Source organism: Triticum dicoccoides, chromosome 7B (assembly GCF_002162155.2).
Source record: "Triticum dicoccoides isolate Atlit2015 ecotype Zavitan chromosome 7B, WEW_v2.0, whole genome shotgun sequence".
Taxonomy (NCBI): Eukaryota; Viridiplantae; Streptophyta; class Magnoliopsida; order Poales; family Poaceae; genus Triticum; species Triticum dicoccoides.
Window position 1 is genome coordinate 704,890,522 of NC_041393.1, and position 18,820 is coordinate 704,909,341.

The 18,820-nt window shown below is 45.1% G+C and overlaps 1 protein-coding gene across 1 annotated transcript; it reads right to left on the reverse strand.

The window, feature by feature from the left end:
- Positions 1–9,153: 9,153 nt before the first annotated feature.
- On the reverse strand, positions 9,154–10,804 carry LOC119339831 (WRKY transcription factor WRKY28-like). The gene is made up of 2 exons (XM_037611731.1): positions 10,198–10,804; positions 9,154–10,075 (listed from the first exon to the last, which is right to left on the reverse strand). Exons 1-2 carry the CDS (start codon positions 10,747–10,749, stop codon positions 9,659–9,661), a joined length of 969 nt encoding a protein of 322 aa, XP_037467628.1. The 5' UTR covers positions 10,750–10,804; the 3' UTR covers positions 9,154–9,658.
- Positions 10,805–18,820: the final 8,016 nt, after the last annotated feature.

Sequence of the window (18,820 nt, forward strand, 5' to 3'; positions counted from 1 at the left end):
CTCCCACTTAAGTCGGAACGGATTCGATGAAAAGGGTCCTTATGAAAGATAAATAGCAATTGACATATCACGTTATGGTTTTTGCGTAGGTAAGAAACGTTCTTGCTAGAAACCCATAGCAGCCACGTAAAACATGCAAACAACAATTAGAGGACGTCTAACTTGTTTTTGCAGGGTATGCTATGTGATGTGATATGGCCAAGAAGAATGTGATGAATATATGTGATGTATGAGATTGATCATGTTCTTGTAATAGGAATCACGACTTGTATGTCGATGAGTATGACAACCGGCAGGAGCCATAGGAGTTGTCTTTATTTATTGTATGACCTGCGTGTCATTGAACAACGCCATGTAATTACTTTACTTTATTGCTAACCGGTAGCCATAGTAGTAGAAGTAATAGTTGGCGAGACAACTTCATGAAGACACGATGATGGAGATCATGGTGTCATGCCGGTGACGATGATGATCATGGAGCCCCGAAGATGGAGATCAATGGAGCTATATGATATTGGCCATATCATGTCACTACTATATAATTGCATGTGATGTTTATTATGTTTATGCATCTTGTTTACTTAGAACGACGGTAGTAAATAAGATGATCCCTTACAACAATTTCAAGAAGTGTTCTCTCCTAACTGTGCACCGTTGCTAAAGTTCGTCGCTTCTAAGCACCACGTGATGATCGGGTGTGATGGATTCTTACGTTCACATACAACGGGTGTAAGACAGATTTACACACGCGAAACACTTAGGGTTAACTCACGAGCCTAGCATGTACAGACATGGCCTCGGAACACAGAGACCGAAAGGTCGAGCATGAGTCGTATAGTAGATACGATCAACATGAAGATGTTCACCGATGATGACTAGTCCATCTCACGTGATGATCGGACACGGCCTAGTTGACTCGGATCATGTAATCACTTAGATGACCAGAGGGATGTCTATCTGAGTGGGAGTTCATAAGATGAACTTAATTATCCTGAACATAGTCAAAAGATCTTTACAAATTATGTCGTAAGCTCGCGCTTTAGTTCCACTGTTTAGATATGTTCCTAGAGAAAATATAGTTGAAAGTTGATAGTAGCGATTATGCGATCAGTAGAAAGCTTATGTCCTTAATGCACCGCTCAATATGCTAAACCCCAAACGTCGTTTGCCGATGTTGCGAACATCGGACATACATGTTTTGATAACTACGTAATAGTTCAGTTAAATGGTTTAAGTAGTGGCACCAAAGACGTTTTCGAAACATCGCGGAACATATGAGATGTTTCGAGGGCTGAAATTGGGATTTCAGGCTCGTGCCCACATCAAGAGGTATAAGACCTCCGACGATTTTCTTAGCCTGCAAACTCAGGAGAAAAAGCTCAATCGTTGAGCTTGTGCTCAGATTGTCTGAGTGAAACAATCACTTGAATCGAGTGGGAGTTGATCTTCCAGATGAGATAATGATGTTTCCCCAAAGTCATTGCCACCAAGCTGCTAGAGCTTCGTGATGAACTATAACATATCAAGGATAGAGATGATGATCCTTGAGGTATTCGCGTTGTTTGACATCGCGAAAGTAGAAATCAAGAAGGAGCATCAATTGTTGATGGTTGGTGAAACCACTAGTTTCAAGAAGGGCAAGGGCAAGGAGGGATACTTCATGAAATGGCAAATCAGCTGCTGCTCTAGTGAAGAAACCCAAGGTTGAACCCAAACCCGAGACTAAGTGCTTCTGCAATAAGGGGAACAACCACTGGAGCAGAATTACCCTAGATACTTGGTAGATGAGAAGGCTGGCAAAGTCGATAGAAGGATATTGGATATACATTATGTTAATGTGTACTTTACTAGTACTCCTAGTAGCACCAGGGTATTAAGATACTGGTTCAGTTGCTGAGTGTTAGTAACTCGAAATAAAAGAGCTACGGAATAAACGGAGACTAGCTAAAGGTGAGCTGACGATACGTGTTGGAAGTGTTTCCAAGGTTGATGTGATCAAGCATCGCACACTCCCTCTACCATCGAGATTGGTGTTAAACCCAAATAATTGTTATTGGTGTTTGCGTTGAGCATAGACATGATTGGATTATGTCTGTCGCAATATGGTTATTCATTTAAGGAGAATAATGGTTACTCTGTTTATTTGAATAATACCTTCAATGGTCTAGCACCTAAAAGGAATGGTTTATTGAATCTCGATCATAGTGATACACATTTTCATGCCAAAAGGATATAAGATAGTAATGATGGTACCACTTACTTGTGGCACTGCCATGTAAGTCATATTGGTGTAAAACGCATAATGAAGCTCCATGTTGATGGATCTTTAGACTCACTCGTTTTTGAAAAGTTTGAGACATGCAAACCATGTCTATTGGTGTATACGCATGAAGAAACTCCATGCAGATGGATCGTTTGAACTCACTTGATTTTGAATCACTTGAGATATGCAAATCATAACACATAGGCAAGATGACTGAAAAGCCTCGTTTTCAGTAAAATGGAACAAGATAGCAACTTGTTGGAAGCAAAACATTTTGATGTGTGCAGTCCAATGAGTGCTGAGGCATGCAGTGAATATCGTTATGTTCTTACTTCACGGATGATTTGAGTAGATACTGAGTATATTTACTTGATAAAACACAAGTCTGAATTATTGAATGGTTCAAGTAATTTCAGAGTGAAGTTGAAGATCATTGTGGCAAGAAGATAAAATGTCTATGATACGATCATAGAGATGAGTATCTGAGTTACAAGCTTTGGCACGCAATTAAGACATTGTGGAAATTGTTTCACAATTAATACCGCCTGGAACACCATAGTGTGATGGTGTGTCCGAACATCATAGTTGCACCCTATTGGATATGGTGCGTACCATGATGTCTCTTATCGAATTACCACTATCGTTCATGGGTTAGGCATTAGAGACAACCGCACTCACTTTAATAGGGCACCACGTAATTCCGTTGAGTTGACACCGTGAGAACTATGGTTGAAAGAAACCTAAGCTGTCGTTTCTTGAAAGTTTGGGGTTGCGACGCTTATGTGAAAAAGTTTCATCGTGATAAGCTCGAACCAAAACGGATGATTGCATCTTCATAGAACACCCAAAACAGTTGGGTATACCTCCTAATTCAGATCTGAAAGCAATAGGGATTGTTTCTTGAATCGAGTCCTTTCTCGAGGAAAAGTTTGTCTCGAAAAGTTGAGTGGGAGGATGGTGGAGACTTGATGAGGTTATTGAACCGTCACTTCAACTAGTGTGCAGCAGGGCACAGGAAGTTGTTCCTGTGGCACCTACACCAATTGAAGTAGAAGCTTATGATAGTGATCATAAAGTTACGGATCAAGTCACTATCGTACCTCGTAGGGTGACAAGGATGCGTACTGCTTCAGAGTGGTACAGTGATCCTGTCTTGAAGGTCATGTTGCTAGACAACAATGAACCTACGAGCTATGGAGAAGCGATGGTGGGCCCAAATTCCGACAAATGGTTAGAAACCATGAAATCCGAGATAGGATCCATGTATCAGAACAAAGCATGGACTTTGGTGGACTTGCCCGATAATCGGCAAGCCATTGAGATAAATGGATCTTTAAGAAGAAGACGGACATGGACGGTAATGTCACCGTCTATGAAGCTCGACTTGTGGCGAAGAGTTTGTCACAAGTTCAAGGAGTTGACTACGATGAGATTTTCTCATCCATAGCGATGCTTAAAGTCCGTCGGAATCATGTTAGCATTAGCTGCATTTATGAAATCTGGCAGATGGATGTCAAAACGAGTTTCCTTACCAGTTTTCGTAAGGAAAGGTTGTATGTGATACAATCAGAAAGGTTTTGTCGATCCTAAGGATGCTAACAGGTATGCTAGCTCCAGCAATCCTTCCATGGACTGGAGTAAGCATCTCAGAGTTGGAATATGCACTTTGATAAGATGATCAAAGATTTTGGGTTTACACAAAGTTTATGAGAAACTTGTATTTCCAAAGAAGTGAGTGGGAGCACTATAGAATTTCTGATAAGTATATGTTATTGACATATTGTTGATCAGAAATGATGTAGAATTTCTGGAAAGCATATAGGGTTATTTGAAAGGTGTTTTTCAATAGAAAACCTGGATTAAGCTACTTGAACATTGAGCATCAAGATCTATGAGGATAGATAAAAAAATGCTTAATGGTACTTTCAAATGAGCATATACCTTGACATGATCTTGAAGGTGTTCAAGATGGATCAGTCATAGAAGGAGTTCTTGCCTGAGATGTAAGGTATGAAGTTCAGACTTAAAGCTCGACCACGGCAGAAGAGAGAGAAAGGACGAATGTCATCCCCTATGCTTCAGACGTAGGCTCTATAGTATGCTATGCTGTGTACCGCACCGGAAGTGTGCCTTGCCATGACTCAGTCAAGGGGTACAAGAATGATCCAGGAATGGATCATTAGACAGCGGTCAAAATTGTCCTTATAACAAATAAGGACATGTTTCTCGATTATGGAGGTGATAAAGAGTTCGGCGTAAAGGGTTACGTCGATGCAAGCTTTAACACCTATCCGAGTGACTCTGAGTAGCAAACCGGATACGTATAGTGGAGTAACCATTTGGAATAGCTCCAAGTGGAGCGTGGAAGCAGCATTTACAATATGACATAGAGATTTGCGAAGTACACACGGATCTGAATGTTGCAGACCCGTTGACTAAAACCTCTCTCACAAGCAGAACATGATCAAACCCCAGAACTCATTGAGTCTTAATCACATGATGATGTGAACTAGTTTAATGACACTAGTAAACTCTTTGGATGTTGGTCACATGGCGATGTGACCTGTCAGTGTTAATCACATGGCGATGTGAACTAGATTATTGACTCTAGTGCAAGTGGGAGACTGTTGGAAATATGCCCTAGAGGCAATAATAAATTAGTTATTATTATATTTCCTTGTTCATGATAATCGTTTGTTATCCATGCTATAATTGTATTGATAGGAAACTCAGATACATGTGTGGGTACATAGACAACACCATGTCCCTAGTAAGCCTCTAGTTGACTAGCTCGTTGATCAATAGATGGTTACGGTTTCCTGACCATGGACATTGGATGTCATTGATAACGGGATCACATCATTAGGAGAATGATGTGATGGACAAGACCCAATCCTAAGCATATCACAAGATCGTGTAGTTCGTTTTGCTAGAGCTTTTTCAATGTCAAGTATCTCTTCCTTAGACCATGAGATCGTGTAACTCTCGGATACCGTAAGAGTGCTTTGGGTGTACCAAACGTCACAACGTAACTGGGTGACTATAAAGGTGCACTACAGGTATCTCCGAAAGTGTCTGTTGGGTTGACACGGATCGAGACTGGGATTTGTCACTCCGTATGACGGAGGGGTATCTCTGGGCCCACTCGGTAATGCATCATCATAATGAGCTCAAAGTGACCAATTGGTTGGTCACGGGATCATGCATTACGGTACGAGTTAAGTGACTTGCCGGTAACGAGACTGAACGAGGTATTGGGATACCGACGATCGAGTCTCGGGCAAGTAACGTACCGATTGACAAAGGGAATTGCATACGGGGTTGATCGAATCCTCAACATCGTGGTTCATCCGATGAAATCATCGTGGAACATGTGGGAGCCAACATGGGTATCCAGATCCCACTGTTGGTTATTGCCCGAGAGCCGTCTCGGTCATGTCTGCATGTCTCCCGAACCCGTAGGGTCTACACACTTAAGGTTCGGTGACGCTAGGGTTGTATGAATATGAGTATGCAGCAAACCGAATGTTGTTCGGAGTCCCGGATGAGATCCCGGACGTCACGAGGAGTTCCGGAATGGTCCGGAGGTAAAGATTTATATATAGGAAGTCTTATTTTGGTCGCCGGAAAAGTTTCGCACTTTATCGGTATTGTACCGGGAGTGCCGAAAGGGGTCCGGGGGTCCACCGGGGGGGTCCACCTGCCCCGGGGGGCCACATGGGCTGTAGGGGGTGCGCCTTGGCCCATATGGGCCAAGGGCACCAGCCCCAAGAGGCCCATGCGCCAAGGAGACTTGGAGAGGGGAGAGTCCAAAGAGGGGAAGGCACCTCCGAGGTGCCTTGGGGAGGATGGACTCCTCCCCCCTCTTGGCCGCACCCCTTCCTTGGAGGAAGGGGCAAGGCTGCGCCCTCCCCCTCTCTTGCGCCTATATAAAGGGAGGGGAGGGAGGGGTGGCCGCACCCATAAGCCCTGGCGCCTCCCTCCTCCCTGCAACACCTCCTCCTCCTCCCGTAGTTGCTTAGCGAAGCCCTGCCGGAGTTCTGCTGCATCCACCACCACGCCGTCGTGCTGCTGGATCTTCATCAACCTCTCATTCCCCCTTGCTGGATCAAGAAGGAGGAGACGTCATCCGCTCCGTACATGTGTTGAACGCGGAGGTGCTGTCCGTTCGGCACTAGGTCATCGGTGATCTGAATCACGGCGAGTACGACTCCATCAACCCCGTTCCATTGAACGCTTCCGCTTAGCGATCTACAAGGGTATGTAGATGCACTCTCCTTCCCCTCGTTGCTGGTTTTTCCATAGATAGATCTTGATGACATGTAGGAAATTTTTGAATTTATGCTACGTTCCCCAACAACCAGGACCCAAAAATAACCGGCGGGTTGCTATTCGCGACTGCTACTGGTTACTTAATATCAGTGGCAGGGTCGTGAGTTTGCCTGCCACTAAGGTAACCTCTTCTATAAACGTATTCTTAGTAATGGTGACAAAACAGGGGGGGGGGGAGCACTTGTATTGAATTGTTGTCACTTAGGATTAGTGTTTATTAGAGGGTTCATTCGAATCATGTAAACACGACAGTATATCATCTTGCGAAATGTAGTTACATGTATACATACTTCAAGTCCATATGATGCAAAGGTATCTCGATCTATGGAGGGCTATTTAGCTATTAGATGCAAAGACGATCTCAGTATAATAGTATAGTATTATAGGTGTGCTCCCTATGTGTGCTCCCTATGTAGAAATCAACACATTTATATGTCTGCCATGAGCCTGAAATAATTCATTGTACACTTTTGACATTATTATGTACTTACTGTTCTTTTATGCTTTGAAGAGTTACACTTGATGAACCTATGAGTGTTCCAATTTTCAGTACAAGAATCACCTTCCAACAAATTAAACACTGTTTAATTTTTATTTTTGTTTTATTCTACAAATACAATAATATTACCAACACATTATCTTTAAAAAAAATTCACACACACAGTATCTTTTAATTTCCTTGTGCAACTAGCAATACTAGTAAGGATTGACACCCCTTGTTGGGCCCGTTGGGAGTTGTTCTTGGTGATAAACCAAGTTATCAATTCGTGGAGTACCGGTATCCTATAATAGTTGAATGCTCTGCAACACAAATAAAACTTTACTTGGGGGAGGAGGGGGGGTTGGTGTGTGTGGAGGGAGGGTCTGGTGGTGTTTAAGGAAATGTTGCTACTACTGGATTTTTTTGTAATGATGGGTGGTGGAGGAAGGAGGGCGACGGTTGAAATGCCTCGGCTACTGAATTTTTTGCTAAGGTGGGTGGTGGAGGAGGGAGGGCACGGGGATACTGAAAATTTGGGCATAGGAATTGAAGCAACGCGGGAGCAACAGTGATCGCACACGGTCGAAACATAATAATTGTGTATGATATAAGAAAAAAACCGCGGAACCACGAATTTTTACATCGCTCAAGGCGGGTAGCTTTTTTGAAATTTCTCAAGGAGGGTTGCTGCTATGATAAAATACTAGAAATATGTGTGGCGCACATTGTGGTTCATCGCATATGGTTCGTTTTGAAAAACGAGTGTGCAATACATGTGTCTCCTATATTAAGCCTTTTTTGCCCTATCAAATAAAATAATAACCAAATAATATCTTGATGCAATTTCTTCAGTCAACACATACCATTTTAATTTGTATGCCACTTTGTTTTGCATTTTCATGCTTCAATTAATATTTTCATGACACTATATGCATTTCTGTGCATTGTGCGGACGTAATTTGCATACGAATAACAGCCCCTTGCGGAATGCAGGAAAATTGTGCGAAAAATCTTGAGCATATGCTCATGCCTGCATGAGTATAAGGAACCAAATTACGCATATTTGGTAGGCATCGTTAATGGCGAAAATGAAGCTAATTTGTCTTTAAAGGTCAAAAATTGAGATATATTTTGAAAAAACTGGATTTAGCATGGTAGTAAAAATAGAGATATATTCCCTAAGTAGGTCGTAGTAAAAGTTGCATTCAGTTTGAGAAGGTTTGTCATGCCGCGTGCCGGAGCAAACCGGAACACTTAGTTCCCGGATGGGGACAGGTCAAGTTTAAGGGTGATCTGATGGTCCCTTTATCGGGTGGCCTTGAATCTTTTTCTTCAATCAGACTTTCCATTTTAAGCTATATTCGTTTTCTTGTTTTTTTTTTTGGTTTCTTGGATATTTTCAGGACATTACGTACAATTGTATGCATATTTCGAATATGAACTACAACCCCATGCGGAAGGGCAGGACAATGCGGCGAAAAATATTGTAGATGTTTTTGAGCATGTGTTTATGCCTCCACAAATTTGAGGAATGCAATTCTGCACATTCATTTCGTGGCTGTTAACCGTGAAAACTTACTAATTTGTCTTTAAATACATACAAATTGGATATGATTTGAAAAACCTGAAACTTGGCATGATGTCATGGTATGCCCTCGGTAGGCCGTAGTAAAAAAACAGCTAGTTTGAGAAAATTTGTCATGCCACGTGCTTAAAAGCGGAGCATTCGGAGGAAGAATCATGGTTACGAGAGTGGACGGGTCAAGTTTAAGTGGGTCTGACGGTCGCTTCACTGGGCGGCCTTAAAACTTTTTCTTCAGTCAGCACTTAACATTTAAAGCTATATGTCATTTTTTTGGCTATTTTTCGGATTCATCTGATATTTCTAGGAAATTACGTGTATTCCTATGAATATTCCCATGATTTATCATCGCACATGATTTGTGGTTGTAAACTGTGGGCGATGCGTTAAGTACGCCGCAGAGATAAAAATTTATCCTAAATTTTTCACACGTCCAGAAGCATATTTTAAAGACAGTTGGCTAATTTTCAGCACCGTCTAATTTGGCAGCAGAAAATTCGACATCAGTTCATACGCTCACTGTTTTACAAACAGTTCACCAGTTTACATGTAGATGAACTGCATAAAATATACATTACGTCATGGTATGCATACAAAAAAGTCGTGCCACTATTGTTGTCATGATCTTCCTCGGCTCAGAAGTTTTCAGAGGAGCTCGTCAAGTTGATGATTTCCACAGGTTTCGCGGCGGCGACCGGCGGGACTGCCTCGGTCGGAGCGACTGCGGGGCCTCTCGCCAGGTCTGCCGCGATCAATGAAGGTGCCATCACCGCGGCGGCATTCATCAGGGCAGCCATCGTCGAAGAAGCCACCGTGACGCCCACGTGGACCATCCAGACACGAACGGGCACCGCTCTTGTCAGGGATGCGTCCGTGGTCGCCGTGGCCGTCGAGGTGCCGCTCTTGCCAGGGCTATCGCCGTAGGTGAAAGTCATGCACCGGCCCTCTTTCTTCAAAAATGTTTTCCTGAGTATATTCTCTTGTGCTGGCAGCTTTCCGGTCAGGCAACAGGGATCTGACCAGAGAGCGCCGACACGAGTGCCGCCTTGAACCCGGCGTCCCTCGTCAGCGTCGCCGCCATCTGCTCCGCCAGGTTCTTCCTATCGGCCACCTGCTCCGCCGTCGAAGCTTCCTGATTCCCCTGCTGCTGGACAAGCACCGGCGCAGCTGATACGCGGACGGCGGCTGCGTCGCCCCTCTTCCTGCCACCAGAGCCTTGTTGCTTGGGCGGCGGTGCGTGGTTGTGGTCGCCGTCGTACGTGGCCACAAGCATGGTCTTGTCCTCGGCGCTGCGCTGCACCTTCTTCTTCACCTGGCACGACGGCGCGAACGAGCACCGGAAGTAGGCCCTCGGGCACGGGTTGTCCTTGGTCACCTTCTGCCCGTATTTCCGCCATTGGAACCCATCCTTCACCACCTGCTCGTCAAAACCAAGCGCAAATTGATTAGTTAATGGACGCCAAGAAACTTTCGTTGCATCGATGCTCACGAGGAAGACGATGAACAGAAGTTGCTATTGGGTGTCTGTTTGTTACTTACGAGGCTGACGTCGGAGGGGTCGGCGTGGACGTAGAGCTTGGAGACCCTGCTGGCCTTGACCTCGTCGGCGCGGACGCGCTTGCTGTTGCAGGGCTCGTGGACGGGCGTGCACTCCGCCTGGTCGGGGCCGACGGTGACGCTGACGGCGAAGCGGCCGCTGCTGCCGGCCGCGGCGAGCGGCGGTGAAGGGTTGCGGCTGGCCGTGTCGAGGCTGTCGCTGCGGGCGCGCTTTCTGGTCGCCGAGGCCGATGAGCCGTCCTCCGATGTCGTCCACGACTGGTGATGGTTGTTGGCCGCCGCCATCGTGCCGCTGACCTTGCACTGCAGGTCGGCGTACTTGGCCACCAGCGCGCGGAGCATGTGGCTGAGCCTCCTGTTCTCCTCGCCCACTCGCCGGAGCTCAGCCTCCAGCGCCTCAACCTCGTGATTTTTCTTGGAGGACATGAAGTCCTCCTCCAGGAGGACCCTGGTCACCGAAGGGGCGCCTCGCGGCCCGCCGACGTTGAGGCCGAGGCTGAGGGAAGTCTGCCCAATCATCCACTGCTCGTCCATGTCTTCCTTGAATTCGCAGTAGCTCAAGAATGGAAGAAGTCGAAGAAGAAGACAGGGATGCTAGACGGGCATGAGCTAGAGAAGTGGGCGAGGCTTGGAGGAGGCGCGCAGACATCAATTTATAGAGAGGAAGCATCTTGAGGTGGGGTTCGTCGTCGTCGTCGCGCTTCTTTTGGTCGCCGTGACCGCGATACAATATGTTTAGTGAAGCTGGCAAGAAGTGGTACTACAAGGATTTGTTTTTGTGGGTGACAATCAGCATGAGGGAACCGATGGATGGATTGGGAGATTGGGTTGGAGGAGTAAGTGGGAATTGTTTGATTAGTGAAGTGGAGCGGGGACAGAAGAGAAGCGCTTGTTTCCTTGGGGTCTCCGTTTGGTCAAGTAGAGCCATCGCGTGCCAACAACTGGGCATGCTTTCATGCTTACATTTTGGCACCCCAACAAAGAAAATTGCGGGCAGCCTGCCTTGATTTTCTTTAATAATATTTACAAAAAAGATACATGTACTTTTTGCCAGCCTTTAAAAATCTACAAGTCGCCGGGTTTTTCTTAGGTATAAATCGATGCCCCGGGTAGTCCTATTTCACCCGCTTTAGAGTCTTGTAAATGTCGCCTAGTACCATTGACTTGAACAGAAAAAAAAACCGGGTTAACCTACATCTTTTCAACACCCCAAGAAAGAAAATTAGGCACGCAAAAAAGAATTTGTTTTTATCACTTTAGTGGATGTTGGGCTAGTAATAAAGATGCAGTATACCCCTTTTTTTTGTTTAATTTTGAAATTAGAGACGCAATACACCCATATATATGATTTTTGGATCATCCAAGTTGTTAATAATGTATGTTTGTCGATAGAGTCTCTTTAATCAGTTGCACCCTTGTTTAGTTTTATGGTTTTCAACCGAATTTTCTTTTATAGACACGGCCAATCTTCTATATGAAACGTTATCAGAAGCACTTTACCCACTTAGAAAGGCTTCGTGAAGAAAACCAATAAAATTCACATGTGGATATCAAAACTGAAACTCAAGAACTTTCCGAGGAGGAAAAAGTCAAAATGGACAGTATTCTTAGGAAGCTTAATGAGGTATGGTAGCTAGAGGAAATCGAAGCCATACTGAGGTCTAGAGATAGGGAGATTATTGAGAGGGACAACAACACTGCTTATTTTCATGCATTTGCTAACCAAAGAAGGAGGAGGGAAATCGTGTTTTAGATGGCCCTGATGGTCGAGTGCCCGTTGGTGAGAGCATGATAAAAATAATTGTTGATTATTATAGAGATCCTTTTTAGTGGGAACCTAGACCTATGTTACATATAATAGAGGATTTCATTTGAAAGACCGAGAAAAACAACAATATGGAGAATAGCAAGTAAGGGCATCTCCAAAGCTGACCGGCAAATAGCTCCAGTATATGCCCGTTTTTATGTCCGGTCGTGGTCTAGGGACATGATGCCAGAGGGAGCCATCCAAATTTATTCGCAAATTAATCTTTATTTGTCCGTTTGGTAGGAGAGAGGGGAGCGGGGACTATGCATGTGCAGACAGAGAAAAGGGAGGAGGACCACGTGGTTAAGTGGATGTCCGGACAGCGGTATAGATCCCCCCACGTTCGTTTTAGTTTTGCTGGATAACGGAGTCCGGACCACTTGGCGGACCGATGGGGGTCCTCATTGGATGGCAAAATTTGATACAAATGGTCAGTGTACCATAACCGAAACATATACCGGAGCTTTGAGGGTCTTCTTTGGAGAAGCCCTTAGAGGCTAATATTTTTATTTCTATATGAAGTAGCATGACCACCATGCCCTCTTGATGATATTCCAATTCAGAAATTCCTTTAAAGTTCTCATGGAATGGCATAAAATGCATTTCCACAAATAGGATAGAAAAATTCTGGTCCGTGTTCAAAAATATATATTTGATGGAACCTCCTCACCAAGTGAATTTCCACCTAATCTGTTTTGACCATCCAAGAGTCATTTTATAACCGGGTTTGCCAAAATACATATACGTGATTTGTTTTGAAGCTCTCGTCCTTTTCTTTGTTCAACAGTTTTTCAGTGGCTTTGCATTTCAGTCTCTTTAGGATGCAGACACTTCTTGTGAAGTTGATTATTCTCCTTAAGAAATTGTTGACTAATTAAAATCGTGACCAAAATTCCGAATTGAATACCTCAAGTGAAAAAGAGGGTTTCAAAATTATTCACCTGCAAAAAAAAAGCATAGTGTATTAGATGATTCCAAATATGTTATTTCTTCTCGGTTCTCACGCACGTGATGTCAGCTGGACTAGAACCTGGACTTTGAGTTGACGTAATATTAAGAAGAAGAATTCGTACGCAGTGACCCAACCAATATAGGCCGAAATCACTGTTCTGACCTTTTCAGCAATCTTTGCCACAAAATGAACTCGACATGAAAGTATTTCACGATCTGACCCTTTTAGCAACGCCACAGCCCGTGGCATTTCTTCTCTATATAGAAACACCGAGATAGCTTGCGTTTCATCTCCACATTCAAACGCCAACCTAGCTCGCGTTTTCGCTCCACATCGAAACGCCAAGCGCATTGGCGTTGCTGCCTCAGGCCGAAACGCCAAAGCTCACGGCGTTTCTACCTAATTAATCTCTAGCTCTGGCGATCAAAAATCTCTAGCTTGGCATGCATGCATGCGCTGGCCCGTGAACTGAGCTGATGGAGATTTTTGCTGCTGCTTTGGAGCGTGCGCGCGCGTCGTTTGGGCCAAGTTGCTTGGAACTTTGGATCCTTTCTATGCCCGACGCGGACGGCAGCGTGCACAGCTACGGCACTGCAAGCATGCGCACCGTGAACCAGTGCAACCAGCAAGCGTTGTGCCTACCTAGTCGTACTAAGAGCTCTTTTATGGTACCTTGGAATGAATATTGGCCGTTCATTTCTGATGATCCAACGCCTCAAAGGGATGTATACTGCTTGGATCGGGTTAGCAGTACAGCGTGCACTGCTTGTATAACGTGAGCAGTATACAAGATTTGAGGGCAATTTGGGAAGATATTTTCAGCTCGTCAGATGGATTGATGCGACCCACTCGTTCTCTTTCTCATCTGTTCTGTCGCCGCCCGCATGAATCTCCGCATGCCCATGTCCCGTCCCTTCCTCGATCAGCCCGTGCTCGGTGGCTTGGAGCAGGTTTCACCTGACGTCCCCTACCCGTCCTGCTCTTCGTCGCCAGGCCGTATGTGAGGCGCTGGCTTAGACTGCTCATCGCGGCCTGACTCATGACGGTGGTGGCAAAAACACCGGACGCCGCTGACGAGCTCGCCGCCGTTGAAATTAAAGAAGGCCATGCCATACAGAAATACATCATCCCCCGCCACAGCTCCCAGGCAGCAATACGTAGGCGACAGGTGCTCACGGATAGTTTAGTAATTGGTATTCACCTTCGTATAGTTGTCCATGTCCAACACAAATTCAGGTTTTAAGTTGTGAAGTATATATTAGTTCAGTCTGTTGGCAATCGCAGTGATGCTCGGTTATTTCCAAGGAGCGGCAGTTAGCAGTAGCACTTGCAAGAAATTTTTAAGGCCACTCAGTTTCTACCATGAAATCATACCACATATACGGATATACCCAATCATGGATAACTGAACTTCTAATCCATAAGAAGGTAGCAGATGTTCGAGGCCTGCCGCAAGGTCACCGATGTGCGAGCCTGCAAGGTTTACTAGAGGAGCATGGCGATTGGACGGAGCCAACTAACGCAGTGGCAGCGGCAAGAGGGACCGAGGGGAGTTGAACAGCCGGCTGGGTGTGTGGGAACGGCGCATTGGGATTGAGGTGAACCGTGGCTGCTTGGGGCCGCAGTGTGTGGGGGAGGCAGAGTTTTAATGTGAAAACTTAGGGTCTAAACTACCCTCAAGAAATCAACGGTGAGATTAGATATATACTGCTCCCTTTCTCCTAGCAGTATAGGGTACCATAAAAAAGCTCCGTACTAAACCGCGGCAACTTGGCCTCCTCGCACGCCTATAAAAGGAGGATCCATGCAGCAGCATAAGCCACCGCACTCAGCACAGCACAACATCCTCAGATCCTCTCACACATACAAGATACAATAACAGAGAGATCGAGCGGATACAAGCCAATGACAACCAAGAGCCTTCTTCTCGCCGCTCTCCTCGTCCTCGCCGTCAGCATGGCGCCGCACGGTGCGGAGGCGGGCAAGCAGCTTCCGCTGGCACTCATCACCGGCGTAGTGCCATGCAGCGCTGGGAATTCCATCAACGCGGCGTGCAGATGGTGTGCGGCCGTGATGTGATGGATGCGAGGAGTTGTGAGGAATTGTGGTCAGCTAGAAACGCCATGCGCTTTGGCGTTTGGGCCCCGGCCGGCAACGCCAACATACTTGGCGTTTTCATATGGCGCTAAAACGCTAGCTAGTTTGGCGTTTGAATGTAGAGCTGAAGCGCGAGACACCTCGTCGTTTCTATATGGAGAAAAAACGTCACGGGCTGTGGCGTTGCTAAAAGGGTCAGATCGTGAAATACTTTCATGTCGAGTTCATTTTATGGCAAAGATTGCTGAAAAGGTCAGAATAGTGATTTCGGCCACCAATATACTAGTACAAATCGAACGAACTCTCAGCCGGCAGGGCCTGGTTTGGACCTTAGTGTACGCACACGGTCCTGTCAAACCCAAATTTTGGCTTGATCTCTTCGCACCATTCATCCACGCAGCCGGCCACCCCTCATTAGCTAGCAGGGAATTGGCAAGTCGACCAGGTCATCTTTGTTGATTGGATCGTCACAGCTGATTATTCATTAACGATGTATACAGTCCATAGACTTCATCCACAGGACATGCTTTCTAGTTTTCAAACCAAATTTTGGCTTGATCTCTTCGCGCCCATGCATGTAGCCATGTACGCAGCCGGCTACTTGTGCAATGGCTAGCTGCGAATGGGCAAGTCGATGATCTGGAAATCACTGAGACCAGGTCACCTCTGTTGATTGGATCGTCACTGCTGATTAATTAATTAACTATGTATACATGCAGTGCATAGACTTCATCCGCCCGACATACTTAACGGGTTTAATATGTGCACCGGTATGCGAGTACTATGCTACGCGGTCTATGCATGACATCTGCTTGTTTCAACCTCTCTTGGACAGGTGCTGAATTTCCCGATTTCTTATGGCAACGCAAGCAAGAGCGCATCAGAAGCAACGAAGGATTTCATATTAAGTGGCAAAGTTGGTGTTCTTCATTCTCGAAACAATGAACAAGAAACAGAAAAGTTCATGCATGTGCTGGTATATTGTTTCTTTTTTCTTTGCAGGCCGATTAATTTGCAAGTATACTCCTAATTTCCTATCCAACATATTGACCAACCTGATTATGTACTATCCTAATAAAAGTCAACCTGTTCCAACACTAATGAGAACGGCCTCATTCTGGACGAAGGATGCCGATCGATCTCTTCCGTCACGAACTACACGTACACACTTGTTTGCTCGCACGTGTGAACTAGTGGAGATACTGTACTTCCGGGGTCGTCGTTAGGATCCTTTTTTAGTTTAGCAAAGAGTATATCATATCCAAGTTCAGTGTGATGCATGCATGTGCATGGATCGAATCTCCAGGTAGCCACGTTTCTGCATATTTAGCACGTGTAACGTGTTGTAGCGCGTCTGCATATTAAGCATGAAGAACCACACACCTGGAAAACACCTGGAAAATGCAACTACTGTTCAAGCTCACTGACGAGAAGATAAGATTCAATTATCATTGGCAAGATGGACAACAGATGTTGGGTTACGTGGAACAGATTTGTCCCTTAATTAATAAAGTGATAGCCTCCCTAATGGCCAGCCCCGAGGAAGGGTTCGCATAAGAGCAAGTATAATAAAGTGTTGTAAGGGCATCTCTAGCCTCGTTATGGTTGCAAAAACTACATCTTCCAGAATCCACCCAGTTATGTTTTGCCAGATTATCCTTAGTCAAAATAACTTGTTTATGCACAAACCACATAAACACTTTGATTCTCAAAGGTACCTTCACTTTCCAAACGTGCTTCGAGGAAGGAATCACGCTAGAGTTAATAACATCCAGATACATGGATTTGACCGAGAACACGCCGTTCTTAGTTAGTTTCCAACACAACTGATCTGGCTGCTGAGACAACTGGACATCCATCAATCTTCTCACAAGATGAAGCCAGGCCTCCCAACGATTTCCCGCTAGCGTCCTCCGAAAACGAATATTGAGGGGGGTGGATTGTAAAACTGTTGCAACGTAAGCATCTCTACGTTGAACAATGTTATACAAAGTAGGATATTGAAGCGCAAGGGGAGTCTCCCCAAGCCACGTATCCTCCCAGAATCTCGTACAGCTCCATTTCCGACTAAGAACCTGGTCCTATTAAAAAAGAGTGATTTGACTCTCATCAAGCCTTTCCAAAATGGTGAGTCAGTCGGCCTCACTGTCACCTGGGACAAGGTTTTAGAGTGAAGATACTTATTTCGCAAGATCTGAGCCCAAGTGGCCTCCGTCTCGGAAGAAAGCTTGAACAGCCACTTGCTAAGGAGACATCTGTTTTTGACTTCCAAATTTTCAATACCTAGACCCCCTTGGTCCTTTGGCCTACAGATGATATCCCATTTAGCAAGCCTATACTTTCATTTAAGCTCATCACTCTGCCAAAAGAATCGTGATCGGTAGAAATCTAGCCTCTTCCTGGCCCCCACCGGGACCTCGAAAAAAGATAGAAGAAACATAGGCATAGTTGTGAGGACCAAATTAATCAAAATTAATCGCCCTCCATATGACATGAGCTTCCCTTTCCAACAGCTCATTTTCTTCCCAAAACGATCCTCAATGCAATTCCACTCTTTGTTAGTCAGCTTACGATGATGAATGGGTATACCTAAATACGTGAATGGTAATGTTCCCAATTCACATCCGAACAACTGTTTATAAGTCTCCTGGTCATCATTAGCTCTTTCAAAACAGAACAATTCGCTCTTGTGGCTATCAAACACCTCTTTCTTGATTGTTCGCTGGTCAAGATTCTGTGGCGGTCGATTCATATTGCTTTTAATATTAATTCGCCCAGTTCTATCAACACGTTATTTGGGACGTGACTCGATGGGATTGATTCAGATACAGCGAGGCACATTCGTGTAGGCGTGTGTGCTTTGTTATGGGCAGTCTGGAATTGCAGAAATGATTTGGTTTCTAACAGAACAACAAACATTCACTTTTTGCAGGTTATCTTCAGGGCCACTGGGTTGATCCGATGTGGTCGCTACTCACTCCGACGGAGGCTAGGGAGTGTTTGGTTACTGCGTCTACCCGATGAGAGATGATAGCTCGGGATATTTTCAACCGGTTTGGATGGCGGTCATGTATTAGGATAGGCATGTAGTGCTCCTATTTTTATTTGCCAGCCGATTGTGGCTCTGCCTTTTGTGTTTAGCTCTTGTGAGCATGTGTTTACTTCCTGTTTCGAGACTTGGAGACTGTTGTTGAATTCTTTTTTATTAATAACATGAGCCGTATGCATCTTCTGATGCAGAGGCTGTGGTAAACCCCCTTTTCGAAGAAAAAAAGGCATCTCTAGCCAATCTCCTAAAATTGGTTAGAGAGCAATTCACTTTACTTCTTTAACCAACATCTCAGCCCCGAGGAAGGGATTGCTATTACTTCTATCAAGCGTGCACAGAATAGGCCCAACCATGAGCTGGCGAGATATGGCCGTGTTACACCATGAACTTGCGTATGGCTGGGTGCTAGTACTGATGAAGTTGTAACACTGTGTACGAGCAATTTTGCACGACCGTGAGTAATACGATATCTCTTTCCCCCGCCAAAAAAAACTAATTAAGCATGTGATTAATCGCGTTCGTTCATAAAAAGCACTGGAGGAATACTGAAGAATCTCATGCGAGATCCTTGCTTTGTTTCTTGACTAATTTGGGATGCTGTCTGAGCGCCCGGTGAGGCAAATCTAGTGCGTGCGCTGGACAGGACAGGAACGTGGGAGAAAGAAATGGCATGGAGGGGTCCCGTTAGACTAAACCCGGA

Excerpts from the sequence above, each read along its gene's own strand:
- LOC119339831 (XM_037611731.1), bottom strand. The coding sequence starts at position 10,749 with ATGGACGAGCAGTGGATGATTGGGCAGACTTCCCTCAGCCTCGGCCTC. Across the intron at positions 10,076-10,197 it reads ACCCCTCCGACGTCAGCCTC|GTGGTGAAGGATGGGTTCCA; the intron begins GTAAGTAACAAA and ends TTTGACGAGCAG.